This window comes from Amblyraja radiata, chromosome 3, assembly GCF_010909765.2.
Source record: "Amblyraja radiata isolate CabotCenter1 chromosome 3, sAmbRad1.1.pri, whole genome shotgun sequence".
NCBI classification, from domain to species: domain Eukaryota; kingdom Metazoa; phylum Chordata; class Chondrichthyes; order Rajiformes; family Rajidae; genus Amblyraja; species Amblyraja radiata.
The window spans coordinates 42,154,306-42,173,936 of record NC_045958.1 but is presented as its reverse complement, the minus strand read 5'-3'; the positions used below and the strand labels follow the sequence as shown (position 1 = coordinate 42,173,936).

The following is a 19,631-nucleotide window of genomic DNA, read 5'->3' as shown; positions in this document are numbered from 1 at the left end:
ATATAATATTAACAAGCTGGCACAGTGTTTTCAAAGAAACTTGGACATAATGACAATGTTTTTTCTTGTGTGCAAAACAATGATCAATAGCCAATTAAATTAATTGGTGTATTTAAAAAGTTCTCCTTAAAAACAGACTGATTAATGCTGACATTTATACAGCATGTTTCAAATTCACCACTTCCCGTTCACTTCCATGTTTTAATTTAATCATGTACAAGACTTGTGCATGGACAGTGACTGTAACACTTCCAAGTTTGTTGGCAATATAAAGGTAAGTGGAAAATTATGCATCGGAGACGATATAAAGGAAAATAGATGAGCAAAATAATGTGGCAAATGGAACACTGTTCAGAACAGAATTGTGGAAGTTAGAAGTTTTATTTTTATTTTGGAATTTGCTGTGAGTAGAATTCACAGGTGGTATGTTGCTGGTCCTGGACCTGCGATGTTCCACCCATTAATAACTGATCAGACAGTCGAGAGCTGTGGTTTTGCAACATATCCTCATTGTATTTCTCACTAGGAGCAACCAAATGCTAAACATCGTTTTGATACATTTGTTCTAATTTTGAATTACAGACACACACCAATCACTAAATCGAACTTAACTATGAAAAGAAAGATTTGTTTCATGCAATGCAGTTTCAAATAAATATGGGCCAATAATGATGATGCAATGGAGACACAAGGAACTGCAGAAACTGTACTCTTGAGCAAAACAGAAAGTGATGGAGGAACTCAGCAGCTCAAGTGGCATCTGTGGAGGCAGGGGCGGAAATCCCGGGGGGGGGGACACGTACCCCCCCCCCCATGTTTTGAGAGGCAGGGGGTGATTGCCTTCCCCCCCCCCCATGTTTTGAGAGGCAGGGGGTGATTGCCTTCCCCCCCCCTCCATGTTTTGTAATCCGTACTTTAAAACTCGGTTACAAAAAAATCTATTAAAAATCTCCGCTTTCCACGAGACAGTGGGGGTGGGACTGATGATCGAGGGCACTGAATGGACGAGAAACGTCGGTCAGCAGGCAATGGGGGGGGGGAGGGGCGCGACATTATGATTCAGCGCGATCATTGGAGGAGGGAGGTGTCAGTCAGTGGCGGAAGGAGGGGGGTGCGACTGAGGATAGAGCGCGGTGATTGGAGGAGGGAGACGTACGTGGAGCAAAGATCATAGAGCGGAGCTTGAATCGGCTCGTTCACGGGGCTTTTCATCGCCTGGCACGGCACGGCCGGCCGCGGGATATTCCACCGCCCCGCGGTCAAATTGCTGTGTCGAGGCGATCGAGGCTCCAGATGTTGAAGCCCCCGCGAATGGGCTGATTGAAGCCCCACGATTCAGGGCGGCTGAAGCTGCTGTTGCTGGAGTTCGGAGTCGGTCACCAACCAGGTCAGCTCCCGATGCCGTCCACAGGGCGCATGGCCGAAGCCTCGTGTGTGTGCTCTTGCGCGCGCGGCCGCCAGGAAATTGTGTCCCCCCCCCATGTTTTAAGAGCGATTTCCATGCCTGTGTGGAGGGAATGGACAAGTAACATTTTGGGTCGGGATCCTTCTGCAGAATCAATACTAATGTTACCGGTGACAAATACATACTGTAGGAAAAAGTAACATGGTCCTTCTATGCAATGTCTCCGAGACTCGTGTCCCATAGGGTGGTTGCATGGCAGTCGAGGTCACTCCATTCATTAGGATGGAGAGTGACATTGTTAATTCAGAAACAATGGTTCTGAACTTAAAGAAAGGTAACTTTGAGGGTATGAGACGTGAATTGGCCAAGATTGACTGGCAATTAATTCTAAAAGGGTTGACGGTGGATATGCAATGGAAGACATTTAAAGACTGCATGGATGAACTACAAAAATTGTTCATCCCAGTTTTGCAAAAGAATAAATCAGGGAAGGTAGTGCATCCGTGGATAACAAGGGAAATCAGGGATAGTATCAAAGCGAAGGATGATGCGTACAAATTAGCCAGAAAAAGCAGCATACTGGAGGACTGGGAGAAATTCAGAGACCAGCAGAGGAGGACATAGGGCTTAATTAGGAAAGGAAAAATAGATTATGAAAGAAAACTGGCAGGGAACATAAAAACTGACTGCAAAAGTTTTTATAGATAAGAAAGAGATTAGTTAAAACAAATGTAGGTCCCTTGCAGTCAGAAACAGGTGAGTTGATCATGGGGAACAAGGATATGGCGGACCAATTGAATAACTACTTTGGTTCCGTCTTCACTAAGGAAGACATAAATAATCTGCCGGAAATAGCAGGGGACCGCGGGTCAAAGGAGTTGGAGGAATTGAGTGAAATCCAGGTTAGCCGGGAAGTGGTGTTGGGTAAATTGAATAGATTAAAGGCTGATAAATCCCCAGGGCCAGATAGGCTGCATCCCAGAGTACTTAAGGAAGTAGCTCCAGAAATAGTGGATGCATTAGTAATAATCTTTCAAAACTCTTTAGATTCTGGAGTAGTTCCTGAGGATTGGCGGGTAGCAAACGTAACCCCACTTTTTAAGAAGGGAGGGAGAGAGAAAACGGGGAATTACAGACCAGTTAGTCTAACATCGGTAGTGGGGAAACTGCTAGAGTCAGTTATTAAAGATGGGATAGCAGCACATTTGGAAAGTGGTGAAATCATTGGACAAAGTCAGCATGGATTTACAAAAGGTAAATCATGTCTGACGAATCTTATAGAATTTTTCGAGGATATAACTAGTAGCGTGGATAGGGGAGAACCAGTGGATGTGGTGTATCTGGACTTCCAGAAGGCTTTCGACAAGGTCCCACATAAGAGATTAGTATACAAACTTAAAGCACACAGCATTGGGGGTTCAGTATTGATGTGGATAGAGAACTGGCTGGCAAACAGGAAGCAAAGAGTAGGAGTAAACGGGTCCTTTTCACAATGGCAGGCAGTGACTAGTGGGGTACCGCAAGGCTCAGTGCTGGGACCCCAGCTATTTACAATATATATTAATGATCTGGATGAGGGAATTGAGGGCAATATCTCCAAGTTTGCGGATGACACTAAGCTGGGGGGCAGTGTTAGCTGTGAGGAGGATGCTAGGAGACTGCAAGGTGACTTGGATAGGCTGGGTGAGTGGGCAAATGTTTGGCAGATGCAGTATAATGTGGATAAATGTGAGGTTCTCCATTTTGGTGGCAAAAACAGGAAAGCAGACTATTATCTAAATGGTGGCCGACTAGGAAAAGGGGAGATGCAGCGAGACCTGGGTGTCATGGTACACCAGTCATTGAAAGTAGGCATGCAGGTGCAGCAGGCAGTGAAGAAAGCGAATGGTATGTTAGCTTTCATAGCAAAAGGATTTGAGTATAGGAGCAGGGAGGTTCTACTGCAGTTGTACAGGGTCTTGGTGAGACCACACCTGGAGTATTGCGTACAGTTTTGGTCTCCAAATCTGAGGAAGGACATTATTGCCATAGAGGGAGTGCAGAGAAGGTTCACCAGACTGATTCCTGGGATGTCAGGACTGTCTTATGAAGGAAGACTGATAGACTTGGTTTATACTGTCTAGAATTTAGGAGATTGAGAGGGGATCTTATAGAAACTTACAAAATTCTTAAGGGGTTGGACAGGCTAGATGCAGGAAGATTGCTCCCGATGTTGGGGAAGTCCAGGACAAGGGGTCACAGCTTAAGGATAAGGGGGAAATCCTTTAAAACCGAGATGAGAAAAACTTTTTTCACACAGAGAGTGGTGAATCTCTGGAACTCTGCCACAGAGGGTAGTCGAGGTCAGTTCATTGGCTATATTTAAGAGGGAGTTAGATGTGGCCCTTGTGGCTAAAGGGATCAGAGGGTATGGAGAGAAGGCAGGTACGGGATACTGAGTTGGATGATCAGCCATGATCATATTGAATGGCGGTGCAGGCTCGAAGGGCCGAATGGTCTACTCCTGCACCTAATTTCTATGTTTCTATGACCCGTGACCCGTACTGTTGCCACGCAACACTGTCTGGAGTACAAGCTGTGAATGTCAGGTAAATCTTTACTATGGCTGCCAGTATAGCCGGCCCTACTTCTGTCCCAGCATCCGGACTCCACACTCTGGTTCCACACTCGCGGACCCCAGGGCATCTGCCCCCGTGGGGTGGGAGATTGGTTCGGGGGATCGGGGGTGTGTGGTGCCAGGGTGCCGATGCAGCACGGTCACTACTATGGGTGGGCGAAGAGACCAGACTGTCCCCACCGCTGCTGCCGGACGTTGCCGGGTTTTCGTCCCCGTGTGTCCGTGGCCGCGCTCCACCCGGCCCCGTGTGTGGGCGCTACCAACCCACGACCGGTGGCAGTGCGGCTGCACAGAGGGAGACGGGGCGGAGGGCGACCGTACCCGGACAGCGCTGACCCACGGGGTGCTGTCCCGGGGGATATGCACCTTCCTTCAGCCGCTTACACCTTGCTCAGGTTCACAAGCAAAGATACTCGAGCGCTGTCACCTCCACAATTATTTACAGCGCAAAAATTGATCATTTTGGCGTTTTTTAACAGGTAAGAAAGTACGCGTTTCGTTTATTAAATGTATGCCGGAAGCTGCCATGTCCTTCAGACGGATTGAACTGCTCCGTGCGTCACGCCCTTTGATCCGATGACCTTACATGCAACCCCCCTATTCCTTGGTGACCAATGTTGGATGCATTGCTCAGAATGAGGTCTAACCAAAGGACTACAATATTAAAGTATTTATTGAAAACGAATGCAACGACAAGAAAAAAGCTGCAACATCAAGTTTTAGTATTAACCTAAGCAGCTGCTCCTGGAAAATGTTCCTGCATCTTTGTTGGATGATGACAAAATGAGACTTAATTATGATGACTGTGCAGTCAGTCTGACATGAAAAGCCGGCAGGATCTTTACGCAGTGAAGTGATACTTGAAAAAGCTTTCAAAACTTTACTTGGCTTTGAAAAGACAAAGGGAAAAGAAAAATGGCAGATCAAAAGAAAACCAAGACTGCTTTAATTTGATGATGGTCATAAATAGGTATAACTAGCACTATTTTAAAAGCTATAACTTTGTTCTTTGCACTACATTAAACAAAATATTGATATGAATTTCTATTTTCAAAATAAACATAGTTTGCTGAGCGTTTGTCTTGTTTTCTTTAATCATACTTGTTACGATCCCCCTACTTTGCTTAAAAGATTTTTTTTTCTGATGCACGTCTCTCATTTTTTCAACCAAACGTCTAATTGTTGATTTTAGGAAAATGCGGTCTCCCTTTAAATATCAACAATTTTAAATATACTTAAATTTACAATACGTATGAAAACATTTACCAACTGCCCTTAATCTTCCAACGCGTTGATTTTCCTTTGTTTCCAACTTCACCCATACATTTTTAGAACCTGTCCATGCCTAACCACTCGGAAATGGGCGATAACAGAGTTTACTGTACCTTTTGGGAGGAAGCTTTGGGATATGTCCCAAACAACTCACACATACCTCTCCGAAAGTCATCTCGTCCTTGCGGCGGCGCTTTCTTTTACGGGAGCCTTTTCTGAACCTTTGATTGATTCCTTCCCATTTCGTGACCTAATGTATGGTTACGAAAAGATACAAGTTTGATACATTTCGCTACATGCTAGGCTGTGTTAAAACAAAGCCGAAGTGTAACTTATCGTGTTCGCGACTCCTTTTCCGATTAACAAATACCTTTCGCAACAAAATAAGACATAAAAGGCAACGCGGGTTGCGATATAGTTAAAGAAATTTGACCAATCGCTAATTAGTTTACAATTAATACAACAGCGTTTCTCACCTCATTCCTCACTTCACGGACAAGTCGAGTTTCTGTCCACTTCACAGCGTCATCCAAAAGGGGCTAAAGCCAGAGAGAGAAAAATGTCTGAGATTTCACATTTTAAAAACCAGGCGGGGTAAACATCGTTGTTGCTGTTGTTGTTTTAATGAAATCCTTTCAATTGCATTGCAGCCCAGACCGCCAGCAGCCCCCCAATATTAGTGCTCGCGCTGCCGGGGTGCCGCTCCATCTCCCTTGCAGCCCACAGCCGTGGCAGGAGGCTGCGATGCACAGCGTTGCCGTAATCATATAAAGCCGATCGATTGCCTTGCTCTGTTGGAGAATAATGTGGCAGCGCCGCTCCGGGCAGGGCAGAGCGCGGGAGTCATCTGGCGGCTCCACGTGGCCCGGGCGCGAGGATTCCCCTCCCGCCGACACAGCGTTCCACGGGGAGCGAGGCACGACCAGCTCCACTGCCACGACGCGCTGCCTGCCGCAAACAATTTCCCAAACTACTTTAAAAAGAATAAAAAGCAGACTCCTTCGGATTCTTGCGGAGCCTTAAGAGACAGAAGACCGGCTTCGTGCATGTGTGTGTGTGTGGTGCCGCCCCGTGTGTAGATGGGTGGCGAGTAGGAGCTGGGGAATGTGAAAGTGAACCTGATCCAACATTGATCATTCAGCCAGCAAAAGGCTCATTGTCCTGCGTATAGCGAACGCACTGCCCCTGCTAACCGCTGTCAATCTGCACAATAACAGAACACTTGTACTCAGGGCTGCCAACACGGCAAGTTCAGACAAATGGAACACGTCTCTGATTTTGCATTCTTGCGACAGTTTAATCTTAATAACCACCCAAACGCACCGATGCCTCCACTTGAAACTTAAAGGGGAACCTACTTACAATGGCATTTCATTTTTAGCTGCGATCATGTGTGTACAGTTTGACTATCAATTTCACTGTTCGTTTGCAGGCAGAAATAACGCGCTAAAAGTACAATTCCCAAATAATCTTTTTACCAAAAGTAGTTATAGTCACTCAAAATAACCCAATTGAACAAAAGTTCTTAAAATGCACACTTTACAGTTCTATGGCTATTCAACCAAATCTCATGCTTCTTGGGATCATTGCAAGGTAAAACTGGACATTAAACCCCATCTGCCATTTCTCAACCCATTTCCACTGCTGATCTATATCCTGCTGTGTACTTTGACAAGTTTTCCTCACTGTCTGCAACTCTACCAATTTTGGTATTGTCTGCAAAGCTTACTAATCAACCCTTCTATATTTACATCCCAAGTCATTTATATATGGTGGTCCCAGCACAGGTGCTTGCAGAATTAAACTGGTCATAGACCTCCAGCCAGATTAATACCCTTCCACCACAACCTCTATGTTCTCTGAGAAAGCCAATTCTGGATCCAAATGACCAAGTCACTATTGATCCGATGCATCTTAATCTTCTGTATCAGCCGACCATGAGGAACCTTATCAAACACCTTACTAAAACCCATTAAGCAATATCCACAATTCTACCCTCATCAATCATCTTTGTAACCTCCTCAAAAACTTGTCAAGCTGATAAGACATGATCTTTGATGAGCAAAGCCACGCTAACTGTCTCTAATTAACCCTTCTGAATGCGGGTAAATCCTTTCCTGAATAATCCTCTCCAACCGCTTCCCTGCCACTGACATGAGGCTCATTGGCCTCTATTTTCCTAGATTACCTGTACTTCAAAAACAGTTCTCCTGATCTTGCCTGGCCAGAGAAGATACAAAGTTCTTAATTGATTCATTGTGTTCTTCATTAACAGCATTGATGTATAGAGGATCCTTGGCTTCCAATCCCTTAGCTCCTTGAAAGTGGCAGGGAGTCCATAACCCCTTGAAAGAAGGTACTAAACTTGTTTAGTAACTGTAAAGAAGACGTATTTATTGGTCTCGACATTGAATACAAGAGATGGGAAGTTATGAAGGAAATGTACAGGGCAATTAAAAAAAAAATTACATAGAGTGATGGATGCTTGAATGCGGTGCCAGGCATGGTGGTGGCAGCAGATACAATTGTGGCAATAAGAGGTTTTTGGATAGGCAAATGGTTTTGCAGCGAATGGAGGAATATGGATCTCATACAGGCAGAGGGATTAGTTTAACGGCATCATGTTTGACATGGACTTTGTGGGCCATAGGACCTGTTCATGTGTTATACTGTTCTATGTTAATTGTCTCTCTAAGAACACAGCTGCTACTGTAAGCACGAGTGACCACTGAAGTCGACAAACGATTTATTGTTATTGACAATCAACCTATTGTTATTAATAAATTTGTTATTGCTGATCTACAATTCTTAGGCCCTAACCCCCTTTATAAAATTGTCTTTATAAAGCAATTTTCTATAACACGAGGTATTTTAGGAACAAAACTCATACTATAGCAGAACCACCTGTACTCTAAATCAGTGCAGGTAGTTCTACTATAATGGGACAGTTGTGTTCCTAAGAAACCTCATGGTATAGAACATCATGCTATAAATCAATTATATTAATAGTGGTTAGAATGTTTCAGACTCTCAATAAAAAAGACCTTTTCCCAGCAGCATTTTCAAAATTATATATCTTTTTGATAGCTAAAGGTTTATTGTTGTTACTGCAAGCTAAAAATACTAAAGGCTGTGATCACTTGTCAATTTCAGTAGACAACTGTGGTGAAACTGATAGACTGCATGTTGTCATGTAAGAGACAATGGTGTCCAATTACTGTGGGGAAGTTACATGGTAACATTTTTTCAAAGGAGGCTTTTTTTTTTGCTTGCCATTTTCCAAAGTAATTTTTAAAAGGTTCTCTAGATCCCAATTGAAATTGTATTATGACCAATTAGGCCCTTGTAATACAGAGTGTTCCCTAATTCATCGATCGTGTTATATCCAATTAGTGTGTGGAGAAACAATTCTGCCGATTTACATTCACGCAAAATAAAAATAATCTCTAATAATCTGCTTGAAGACCCAAGTTACAGTCAATAGACAATAGGTGCAGGAGTAGGCAACTTGGCCCTTCGAGCCAGCACCCGCCATTCAATGTGATCATGGCTGATCATCCACAATCAGTACCCTGTTCCTGCCTTCTCCCCATATCCCCTGACTCCGCTATCTTTAAGAGCCCTATCTAGCTCTCTCTTGAAAGTATCCAGAGAACTGGCCTCCACTGCCCTCTGAGGCAGGAAATTCCACAGACTCACAACTCTCTGTGTGAAGAAGTGTTTCCTCGTCTCAGTTCTAAATGGCTTACTCCTTTTTCTTGAACTGTGGCCCCTGGCTCTGGACTCCCCCAACAACGGGAACATGTTTCCTGCCTCTAGCGTGTCCAAACCCTTAATAATCTTATATGTTTCAATAAGTTCCCCTCTCATCCTTCTAAACTCCAGAGTATACAAGCCCAGCCCCTCCATTCTCTCAGTATATGACAGTCCCGCCAGCCCGGGAATTAACCTTGTAAACCTACGCTGAACTCCCTCAATAGCAAGAATGTCTTTCCTCAAATTAGGGGACCAAAACTGCACACAATACTCCAGGTGTGGTCTCACTAGGGCCCTATACAACTGCAGAAGGACCTCTTTGCACCTATACTCAACTACTCTTGTTATGAAGGATCTTATAGACACATATAAAATTATAAAAGGACTGGACAAGCTAGATGCAGGAAAAATGTTCCCTATGTTGGGCGAGTCCAGAACCAGGAGCCACAGTCTTAGAATAAAGGGGAGGCCATTTAAGACTGAGAAAAACTTTTTCACCCAGAGAGCTGTGAATTTGTGGAATTTCCTGCCACAGAGGGCAGTGGAGGCCAAATCACTGGATGGATTTAAGAGAGAGTTAGATAGAGCTGTAGGGGCTAGTGGAATCAAGGGATATGGGGAGAAGGCAGGCACGGGTTATTGATTGGGGATGATCAGCCATGATCACAATGAATGGCGGTGCAGGCTCGAAGAGCCGAATGCCCTCCTCCTGCACCTATTTTCTATGTTTCTATGCCATTCGCTTTCTTCACTGCCTGCTGTTATGCACTATACAACTCAGTTTAGAAGTATTTTGATGCACCATTCAGATATTTGGCCCTAAAAAGATCTACCACAGCATAACTTCCATTCCCAACCATCCCCGAATCATTAAACAAGATTTGTAGTAGTAATACTTTGTATTTATGGGTGGAGTGTAAAACATCTCTATATTTTCCTATGGGGTTATGACCTTGCATCCCAGAGATGTACATTTCCACGCAAGATGCATTTTAGATTTTAGTTAATTGGATTGTGAGTGCCAATGGCCAAACATATTCTACTACCTGTATATACAACTTTATGATGGAAAAATCTTGATCCTCATTTCACTTAACATCAGTCTGGAGGAATTTCTAAACAAGTGCTCTTTGCCCTTCATGTGAACATGTTTCTCTTATAAATCAGCTTTGGAAAAGATTTGGGAATACTCATACTGATGTGTTTGCATAACAAGACTATTTTGCAACATAACAAATCTCCCCTTCCAGTTACTTAGCCAGTAATATCCCATAGCATCTTGAACCACATCCTTCAATTTAATTACAATCCTCATTCTACTGCTATGCACAGAATACCATCAGAATAGATATACAATGCAGAGCAAGGCACAAAGTTCTCTGTAGATAAAATTATTTTGACAGAATTGCTCACTTTGACTTTGATAAATCCCTTGTTGTGTTTTAATGTAAATTACTAACAGCCCTCTGGGAAAACAAGCAGCGCAATCTCTCCAAATCAATAAGAAGGGGAGGATAAAATGCAATGACAATAGACAATAGGTGCAGGAGTAGGCCATTCGGCCCTTCGAGCCAGCACCGCCAATCAATGTGATCATGGCTGATCATCCGCAATCAGTACCCCGTTCCTGCCTTCTCCCCATATCCCCTGCACTATTTTTAAGAGCCCTATCTAGCTCTCTCTTGAAAGCGTCCAGAGAACCTGCCTCCACTGCCCTCTGAGGCAGAGAATGGTAATTACATCGGCTGCAGAATTTGCAGCAAAATTGGAAGTAGGTCTCAGATCAGTTGATAGGGATGAGTTGGTTCTTATCAGGCAGGAAGTACAAAAGCCTCAAGTCCCACACCACCAGGTTCAGGAACAGCTACTTTCATACAACTACCAGATTTTTACACTGACCTGCACAACCTGCCAACGGTCTGTCTTGTTTTTTGCTTCTTTGTTGTTTTTAGTCTGTTGTTAAATGTATGTTTTAGTGTACCTTTAGTTTTGTATTATGTGGGGGGTGGGTGGGGGAAACATTTTTAATCTCCTTCCTAGACGGAGATGCAACTTCTTTTCGTATCGTATCCCCGTCCGCGCTGCGGCCTAATATCGTGGAGCTGGCAGCCTCTTTGGGAGCTCCGACCGCAGAAACCTGCGGAGGTCGCGGTCCCTGATTAGGGACCGACTTCGGGAGCTCCAAGCTGCAGGAGCTTCTACCACCCTGTCGCGGGAGCTTCGATCGCCGGCTGCGGGAGCTACGATCTCCTCGACTGCCCCGACTGCGGGAGAAAAGGAGGAAAGAAGATAAGACTTTATTGCCTTCCATCACAGTGGGGAATGTGGTGGAACCGCTGAGGTGGATGTTAATGTTATTTTCATGTATTTGTGTCTTGTTGCTTTTATTTGGTATGACTATATGGTAAAATCAAACTCTTTGTATGTTGTAAAATAAATTAATTACAAAAGTCTTGTGTTTTTCAACATCCTTCATGGCTGATCCACCTTTCTCTCTCAACCCCGTTCACCCCACAACCTTTGACACCCTTACTAATCAAAAACCTGTCAATCTCCATTTCACAAAAGACCAGGCCTCCACAACCATCTGGGGCAATGAATTCCACAGATTCACCACCCTTCGGCTAAAGAAATTCCTCCTCATCTCCCTTCTAAAAGGTATGTCCTTTTATTCTGAAGCTGCGTCCTCCGGTCCTCTACTTCCCCACTAGTGGAAAAATCCTCTCCACATTCACTTTATTCAGGCCTTTCATTATTCGGTAAGTTTCAATGAGATACCCCCTCATCCTTCTAAATTTTTTGTGAGTTGTCTGAGTTTATTTCCCTGTGATGCTGCTGCAAGCAAGATTCGCATTATACTTGTACCTCACCGTGTTTCTACATATGACTATAAACTCAAATCATATTAACATTTATCAGCTTCTTTCTCTACCTTTCCGACCAACATTGTTCTCCATTCAAAAGCAACCTACACATTATTTGATCACTATTCATTTGTGGGACTTTGATTTATGCAAATTGACTCACATTCCTACACAGCAAATTAATAAACTTTCCAAGTATTTTGTCTGTAACATATTTTTGGATGCCTTAACATCATGAAAGTTGCCAGTTAAATATAAGAATTATTTTTTTAATTTGTTCGTATTTGCAACACAATACTCTTTTGCTTGTTTCTTTTCCCTCTGGATTCCATTTTCCTTTCAACATTTTAAACATTTCAGTACCATTGACTTTCTACTTTAATACATTAATATTCCCAATTTAATGACAGATTCTAAATGTGAATTGAGACCTCCATGGCACACAACACCATGTATATTAATAAATTGTTGCTAAACATTATAATCAAATAACTAAACAAAAGGGAAATTAATGACATATTGTAGCAATGTTACAAAATTTTGAGATTTAAAAAATCAAATCTGTAATTTATCCCATCAGATAAAGCATAAAAATAAGTTTAATTTGACACCTAATTCACTTTCATATCTCAAGTATTTAAAAAGTTATGGCCATTTTCATACTCGGAATTGAGCATCTTGTTCCCTATTGATTTTCTATGGACATAACAAAAAAGCTGTGATCGTGAACAGTCAAAAGCCCATAACTTTCTTAAAAATTAAGAGAACTGAATGAAATTTTCAGTTATCATAGATTGAAGCATTCTGAAACAAACATAAAATAATCTTACTTGGATGACCTGAAATTAAAGCATATAATTAGTTAGTTACCTAATTGTAGCTAATTTCAGACTTCAATTACTAGATCTAAACATCTATCCATTTCTTAATAAATGATTAACATTTTTAAATAGCCTAAATGTCCAAATAATATTCACAAATAATTCACAATAAAACATGATTTTAAAATCTCATTTACATTAATTTATAGACCAAATGGAAGGAATTCAGTGTTCAATTGCTGTAAATAAATGCCCATTTAAATCAGCTTTCCAGTGGGTCCCTGTGGAACGCGCTGGTTTAGAACGTTCACATTGCGGTAGATTTGTGCCCCCAAATGCCCAGAAAAATACTGCGGGATATAATGGGCCCAAATTGAGCTACTCGCAATATTAAACTTTGTATAAAGGGATCTTTAGAAGCCCTTTTTAATGTAAAAATATACAGTCTAACTTCAATTATTTGCTTTATGAGACCCTGCGGTTGCTGGCGGTCGCGGGTTTAGAGATGGATTTTTAAACTACTATAACTATTATACGAGGCCTTTAAAACTAATAATAGCTTTTGCGACGAGGTCTTCCAGCGATTTTTCGTTAATAATTAACTAGGCTGAACATCTTCGATTTGAACAGCCTAGAGAAAATCGCGTTTTAAACCCGCCCCCCTCTAAACGGCGCCAAAATCGCGCACACCGCAGCGGCAGATTTTCAACGACGCTTCAGGTAGGCTTTGCAACATACCTACATATTGTCAATTTTACTTGTTCAAAGATAATCTTTGGATTTCATCTATTTTTCTTGGTGTGGATATGTAGCAGCTGTACAAGTGAACATACTTCACCTGAGGGAGAATATATAATAAAAGATACCTCATTCTGCAGGGGTAGCTTTCATATGCAAACCTGATCTTGTCCACTATTGAGACCAGACAAATGTGCCCTTTCCAGCAATGAACAGTGTACATCAATCCAAAGCATTCATGACTGATTCCACAGTTGAGAATGCATCGTAAATTATAGCTGCAGTGCTCCAATCCAATAAACCAATTCAATTTTGTCAGGAATCACCTGGGTTAAGTTTGTCTCAGCAGCATGACTAATAACACTTCTACTGATCAAGACACAGGGCCACAGATTTTCACTACAAACAAGTGCATTCTAATATCTTCAAATCCACAGCATAACTAGAAACAAGGTATCAATGCTCAGGTTAAAAATAATAATGAAAACTCACTAAATAATTGTAAATGCAGAAACGTTAAGCATTACTCCTGTCTTTGAGGTGTCAAGGGTCATGGGTTTGCAAGGTTAATGTCTGCCATGGGTTTTGCAAATGGTACACAGTGCAGGCATATTACGCCCATAGTGGAGGGACAGAAATATGAACACATCAAGGTATAATCCATTGCTAAAAAATGGTTAATTTATAATTTAAGGTGTTGATGAGATCATATCCCGGGTGTACAAAGTTGGTTCCTTATTTAAGGTAGAACGTGAAATTGTTGGAGTAGTTCAGAGAAGATTTACTAGATTGATACCTCAAATAGGAGGCTTGTCTAATAAGAAATTGTTGGACAGGCTATGCTTGTGTTCGCCTGAATTTAGAAGACTAAGAATGGATTTGATTTAAACCCAAGATCCTGAGGGGCGTTGACAGGATGAATATGGAGAGGATTTTTCCACTTGAGCGAATCTAGAATTAGGAGTTTATATTTATTCTTCTAAACTCCAAGGGCTGAGTGGCCTTCTCATGCTCCCGATTTGTATGTTTGCATAACCATTTGCTTCCATTACAGTGACCGTCAGGAAATGATAACGCTTGCACATCTCCGTGTGTTACATAAACTGACCGGATATATGCCATAAATAGAAACTAATTTCACTGCAGCCACTCAGGCCTGGCAATACATTTCATGAGCACCTAGTAAAAGGCATAACATATTGTTCTTCAATCTCCTTCACTTCGAAAGGCCCAGAAAGGAAACAAATAAAACTGTGCAGCTAATTTCCCCAAGTAGCAAATTGTTCCGAGAAGACTTTGTGTTTTAAGAAAAAAAATTATTTGTCTTTTTTTCCTCTCTCGCAGTTCATTTTGTCTCTTTTTAGATTGAATTTGACGTATGTCACTTCCTCATTTTCTTCTCATGAAATTGTTTAAGGACAATTAATGGAACTGAAATCCTGTTGCTTATTCACCTCAAATCTGAAGGAAATATAAATCTCTATTTCGGATATTTCCGTGGGAAGTTAGAGGTGGAGGCTTTGACAGTCATTGCAGTGCATGTTTAAACACCAAATTGGCAGGAGTCCAGTGGTCATCATGTATCACTGCGCTTAGTTTAGAGATCCAGCATGAAAACAGGCCCTTCAGCCCACGCCAACCATCGATCACCCGTACACACTAGTTCTATGTTATCCCATTTTCGCATCCACTCTCTACATACTAGTGGGGAATTTACAGAGGCCAATTAACGTACAAAATCGCACATCTTTGGTATGTGGGAGGAAACCCATGCAGTCACAAGGAGAACATGCAAACTCCACACAGAAAGAACCAGAGGTCACGACTGAACCCAAGTCTCTGGCATTGTGAGGCAGCAGCTCTATCGACTGTGCTGCAGTGGTAGTGCTCTGTTGTTTTCAGTCTGGCAACTTTCAGCCTGAACATATTCCAACTCTTATGAGATCAGATAAACCTATCTTTGCTTTGGCATTTGAGAGATAATGGTGGGTGACAGTAACCCTCATATATTATCCTCAAACTTTAATGGCAATGTTCTTTTGTTCATCCGATTCAACCAAATAGCACTGATGAAAAGGTACTCATAGCAATTATTTCCTAAATAGCTGGTAGCTAAAGATGAAGTTGAAGGATAATTCCCTTATTATAGTGTATTGGTAAGGCCACATCTAATTTGCAGGATCAACTTTTTTTTAAATTACAGCTGAGTATTAGACAAAATTGCAGAGAATGTTTATTACTGGAGCTATTTGCAAAAATCAGTAGGCATACTTGCTGGGTGGGATAGCTTTAACGACATAATTACATTATATCGTTTTAAAAATATTTAAATCATGCCCATGGAGCATTTTATCGTACTAACTTTATTATTATTTTTTTTTTTAAGTACACAATCCTTGAATCATCGCAGTTCTCTGCTCGAAACGGGGGATGCAATCAAGTCAAGTAGAGTTTATTTCCACATACACAAGTATGGTGTGGTACAGGTACAATTAATATCTTAATTGCAGCAGCATCACAGATACATGCTCAGCCATACACACAAGACAAATTCTACATAAATTGTCACATAAAAATTCTACAGTAAATTTGACTGTGCAAAACAAAAACAAACACATTTATTTCTAGGGGAGAAACAATCATATATGGCATTGGGTGTACAGAGAGTAAGCCCCACGATTGGCCGAGCTTGGAAGAGACAGAGGGCTGAGAACAATTAAACTTATCCAAGTAGCTAAAACAGCTAAAGGTAGAAACAAAGTGTTGGAGTAACTCAGAGGGTCAGGCAGCATCTCTGGAGAACGAGGATGGGTGACATTTCGAGTCAGGATCGTTATACATCCTTTTTCTCCACAGATGCTGCCTAACTCGCTGAGTTATTCCAGCACTTTGTGTCTATCTTTTGTATAAACCAGCATCTGCAGTTCTTTGTTGCTACATTTTAGGTATAACAGCTCTCAGCTCAGGTCAGCCATATGAACATTGTGACTGGTTTAACAGATTGCCATGCAAAAGAACAAACTCTGCTCAGATCTAATTTTGTTGACATACTAACCGATACTCCACTAAAACTTACACTTTATGGAAGGAATCAATGGCATGACTGAAATTATCTCAATGCACATGCAGATTCAGATTTTCCTCAAACAGGCTCTAAACTGATTTTAATTTCTGAGGCTAAAATAAATTAGATTTTTGCTTAATCTAGTTTTAGGCAGTGTTTGTGAGTAAAGTGCAGTACTCCTAAACTATTGTTTACTTTTCCCCTTCAAGTCATCTTCAATGTATTACTTAACCCTACTGAATAGAATGACACAGACACTAAAGATTTGACACAGGCTAATTAGCCACCTGGTCCAAGCTGCTATTTATGATCCGAAAGAGCCTGCTCACTCACGGATTAATTTTTCCAACCCTCCCCCAATATCTGGTTATTTGTTTTTCTTTCAAGTATACATTGTGCTTCCCCTTAAATTTGCTGGACCCATCTAACTGAACCTATGGGAGCAAGTTCTATATTCATCCTATGTAAAATGATTCATGTTCATGTTCATTTAACATCTTGGTGTTTTTATATTTACGTTCTTCGATTCTAACCTTTTCCAAAAGTAAAAATGTGTTTTCTATTCAACCCTATTGGGTCCTCTCTCAGTTTTCTCTTGATGAACAAAATGAAAGAGTTCTTGCCTCCTGAACCTTTCTGAACAATTTCAACCATTCAATCATGAAATACAATATATTACAATTTCATTTAAAAAAAATTTTTTTACAGTGCTTCAATATGCTTTTTATCGTCTAACATAACATAAATTTACACTTCCCTTTTGCTTCTGTATTGTCTGTTACTAAATTTCCTGAGGCACATATTTATTTTGCAATGCTTGTTATTAAATAATAAAATAACAAATATGTAGAATTTCAATTTGCATTGAATCAAATTTTATTTTTCATTAAACCTTCTGTATCTACGTTTACAGTGCAGTGATAGGCATCCAGTCTTTGGAAACTCTCACACATATAAATTTGAATACATAAATACAAGATAGGTGAATCCATACACAAGCAAATTAGATACTGCTCATCAAAAAGCAAAATAAAAACTGCAGATACGAGTTCTGAAAAATGTACGGAAAATTTTGGAAATATTCAGGTTACAAACCATCTGTGGAAAGTGAGAAATAGAGCTGTTTCTCAGATAATGCCTCACCCGCTGAGTATTTCCAGCATCTTCCATTGTCATTTTAGGAATGTTTAATGCAAGTCCAAAAAATAATTACCTTTGGCAATCCAGCTACATCTAGCCATATTTCATAAATAGTTTCCGTGGACAGCCCCTGACTGTAGTGAATAAAGCACAGGAAGAAAATGTAGTGAAATATTAAACTTTCTAAATTTAAAAAGTGGGACAAAAACTTCTAAAGTAAATACAAAAGTTCAACATTATCTTTGCACTTTCATACCAGTAACAAAAGATACAGGGATGGTTCCAAATCTAGGAAATTATGTGGGCTCAGTGTAATATAACTAGGCATGATCAGTCCACGTGATGACTCCAAGAAAAATAGAGAACAGCACCAACCAGTCTACATGGCCTTCTTTAACCTCACTAAATGCCTTGACTCCAGACGCACTGTGGAACAACACCCTCAATACATGCGGCAGCACTGGAGAGGGTGTAGGGGAGATTCACCGGGATGTTGTAATAAATGAGTGCAACACAGGAGCAGACCCTGTGGCCCACAATATCTGTGCTGAACATGATGCCAAATAAAGCTAATTCCTTCTATCTGCACGTCATTCATATCCCTCCATATTCATGTGCCAATCTAAAAGCCACTAATCTCACTATTAAATGGGACAGAGCGTTTCAGTTAAGAGGAGAGACTGGAGAGGTTAGGTTTGTTTTCCTTGGAGCGGTGGGGTTTAAGAGGGGACATGATTGAGGTCTCGAATAGGGTACATTACAGAGCAGAGGTGGATACAACAAGAGGACATAGATTTAGCGTAGAGGGAAAGAGATTTAGAGGTAGTCTGAGGGGGAACCTTTGTAATGAGTAACTGGAATACAATGACTGAGAGAGTGATGGCAGCAGAGCTGTTGACAGCATTTAATAATTGTTGGGAAGAGCAGTTGAATTTCCTGGGCAGAGAATATTATGGGCCAAGTCAAGTCAAGTTTATTGTCATATGACTAACTGCAAGGTGGAACAGGTACATGGAAAATCATGCTAGAAGCAGTGTTATAGCCACATAGACACGGACAGGCACACACAAACATAACTTACACAGAAGATTCTGCAAAACAGTATAAAGAAAAAATACATTGCAAAAAAAAAACGCAAGACATTAGTAAAAAACACAATTAGATGAAACAAGACCTTGGTGGTGCAAGAGACAGTCTGCGGTGATCTGTTGTCGAGGTAGGATTAGGTAATGTGCTGGAAGAGGGATTAATAATGGTGAGTCCACTGGTCAGCTTGGTCATGGAGGGTAGAATAGCTTGTTTTCATGGTGTTTGACCATGACAAGAAAATCAGCTGCCCACAGAAATCATTCTATATCATGCAAGCCTGATATCAAGGAATAAGTGAATAACAGAACCAATCTCAGTAAAGAGCAGTGTTAAATGTGGCTGCATCTTTGCCAACATCTTTAGTCATGGAGAGATACAGCGTGGAAGCTGCCCCTATGGTCCACTGATTCCACACCAAACCAGAACTCATTTACACTAATCCTAACCTAACCCTTTTTATTCTCCCACATTTTCCTCTACCCCCTCTCTCAGATTCCACCACTCACCCACACACTGGGGGGAGGTTACAGTGGCTAATTAACAAACCATCCTATATGGGATGTGGTTGGAAAGCCACGCACCTGAAAGATGCCTAAGCCATTCCAGGGCAAAATCCACAGGGACATATGCAGTAATACCATAGCTATAAGTAGGTGCTCATAATAAAACTAGGGTATATCAATCCGAATTTCCAAACTTGCAATTGAGGTGAAACTCAAAATAAACAGCAAAGATCAACACAAACCTCACAAGCACAAGATGGGGAAGACAATGAACAAAGACACATCAGATGAACTATGCTGCAGAGAAGTGATTTGCACATGAAGAATAAGAAGATGAAAATATTACCTAAACAATGTCATGC

At 41.3% G+C, this 19,631-nt stretch overlaps 1 protein-coding gene across 8 annotated transcripts in view; it reads right to left on the bottom strand.

The window, feature by feature from the left end:
• LOC116970959 (aminopeptidase O (putative)) overlaps positions 1 to 19,631 on the bottom strand; it is a 205,734-nt gene that overhangs the window by 87,537 nt on the left and 98,566 nt on the right. For 6 of the 8 annotated variants that reach the window (XM_033017690.1, XM_033017697.1, XM_033017694.1 and 3 more), the window contains exons 11-13: positions 17,751 to 17,811; positions 5,771 to 5,833; positions 5,455 to 5,544 (exon numbers count right to left, since the gene is read on the bottom strand). In XM_033017690.1, coding sequence (XP_032873581.1) covers positions 5,455 to 5,544; positions 5,771 to 5,833; positions 17,751 to 17,811 — 214 coding nt within the window. Of the gene's footprint in view, positions 1 to 4,562; positions 4,911 to 5,454; positions 5,545 to 5,770; positions 5,834 to 16,312; positions 17,174 to 17,750; positions 17,812 to 19,631 lie in introns of those variants that run through there. The other 2 variants (XM_033017695.1, XM_033017696.1) reach the window with 2 other exon arrangements.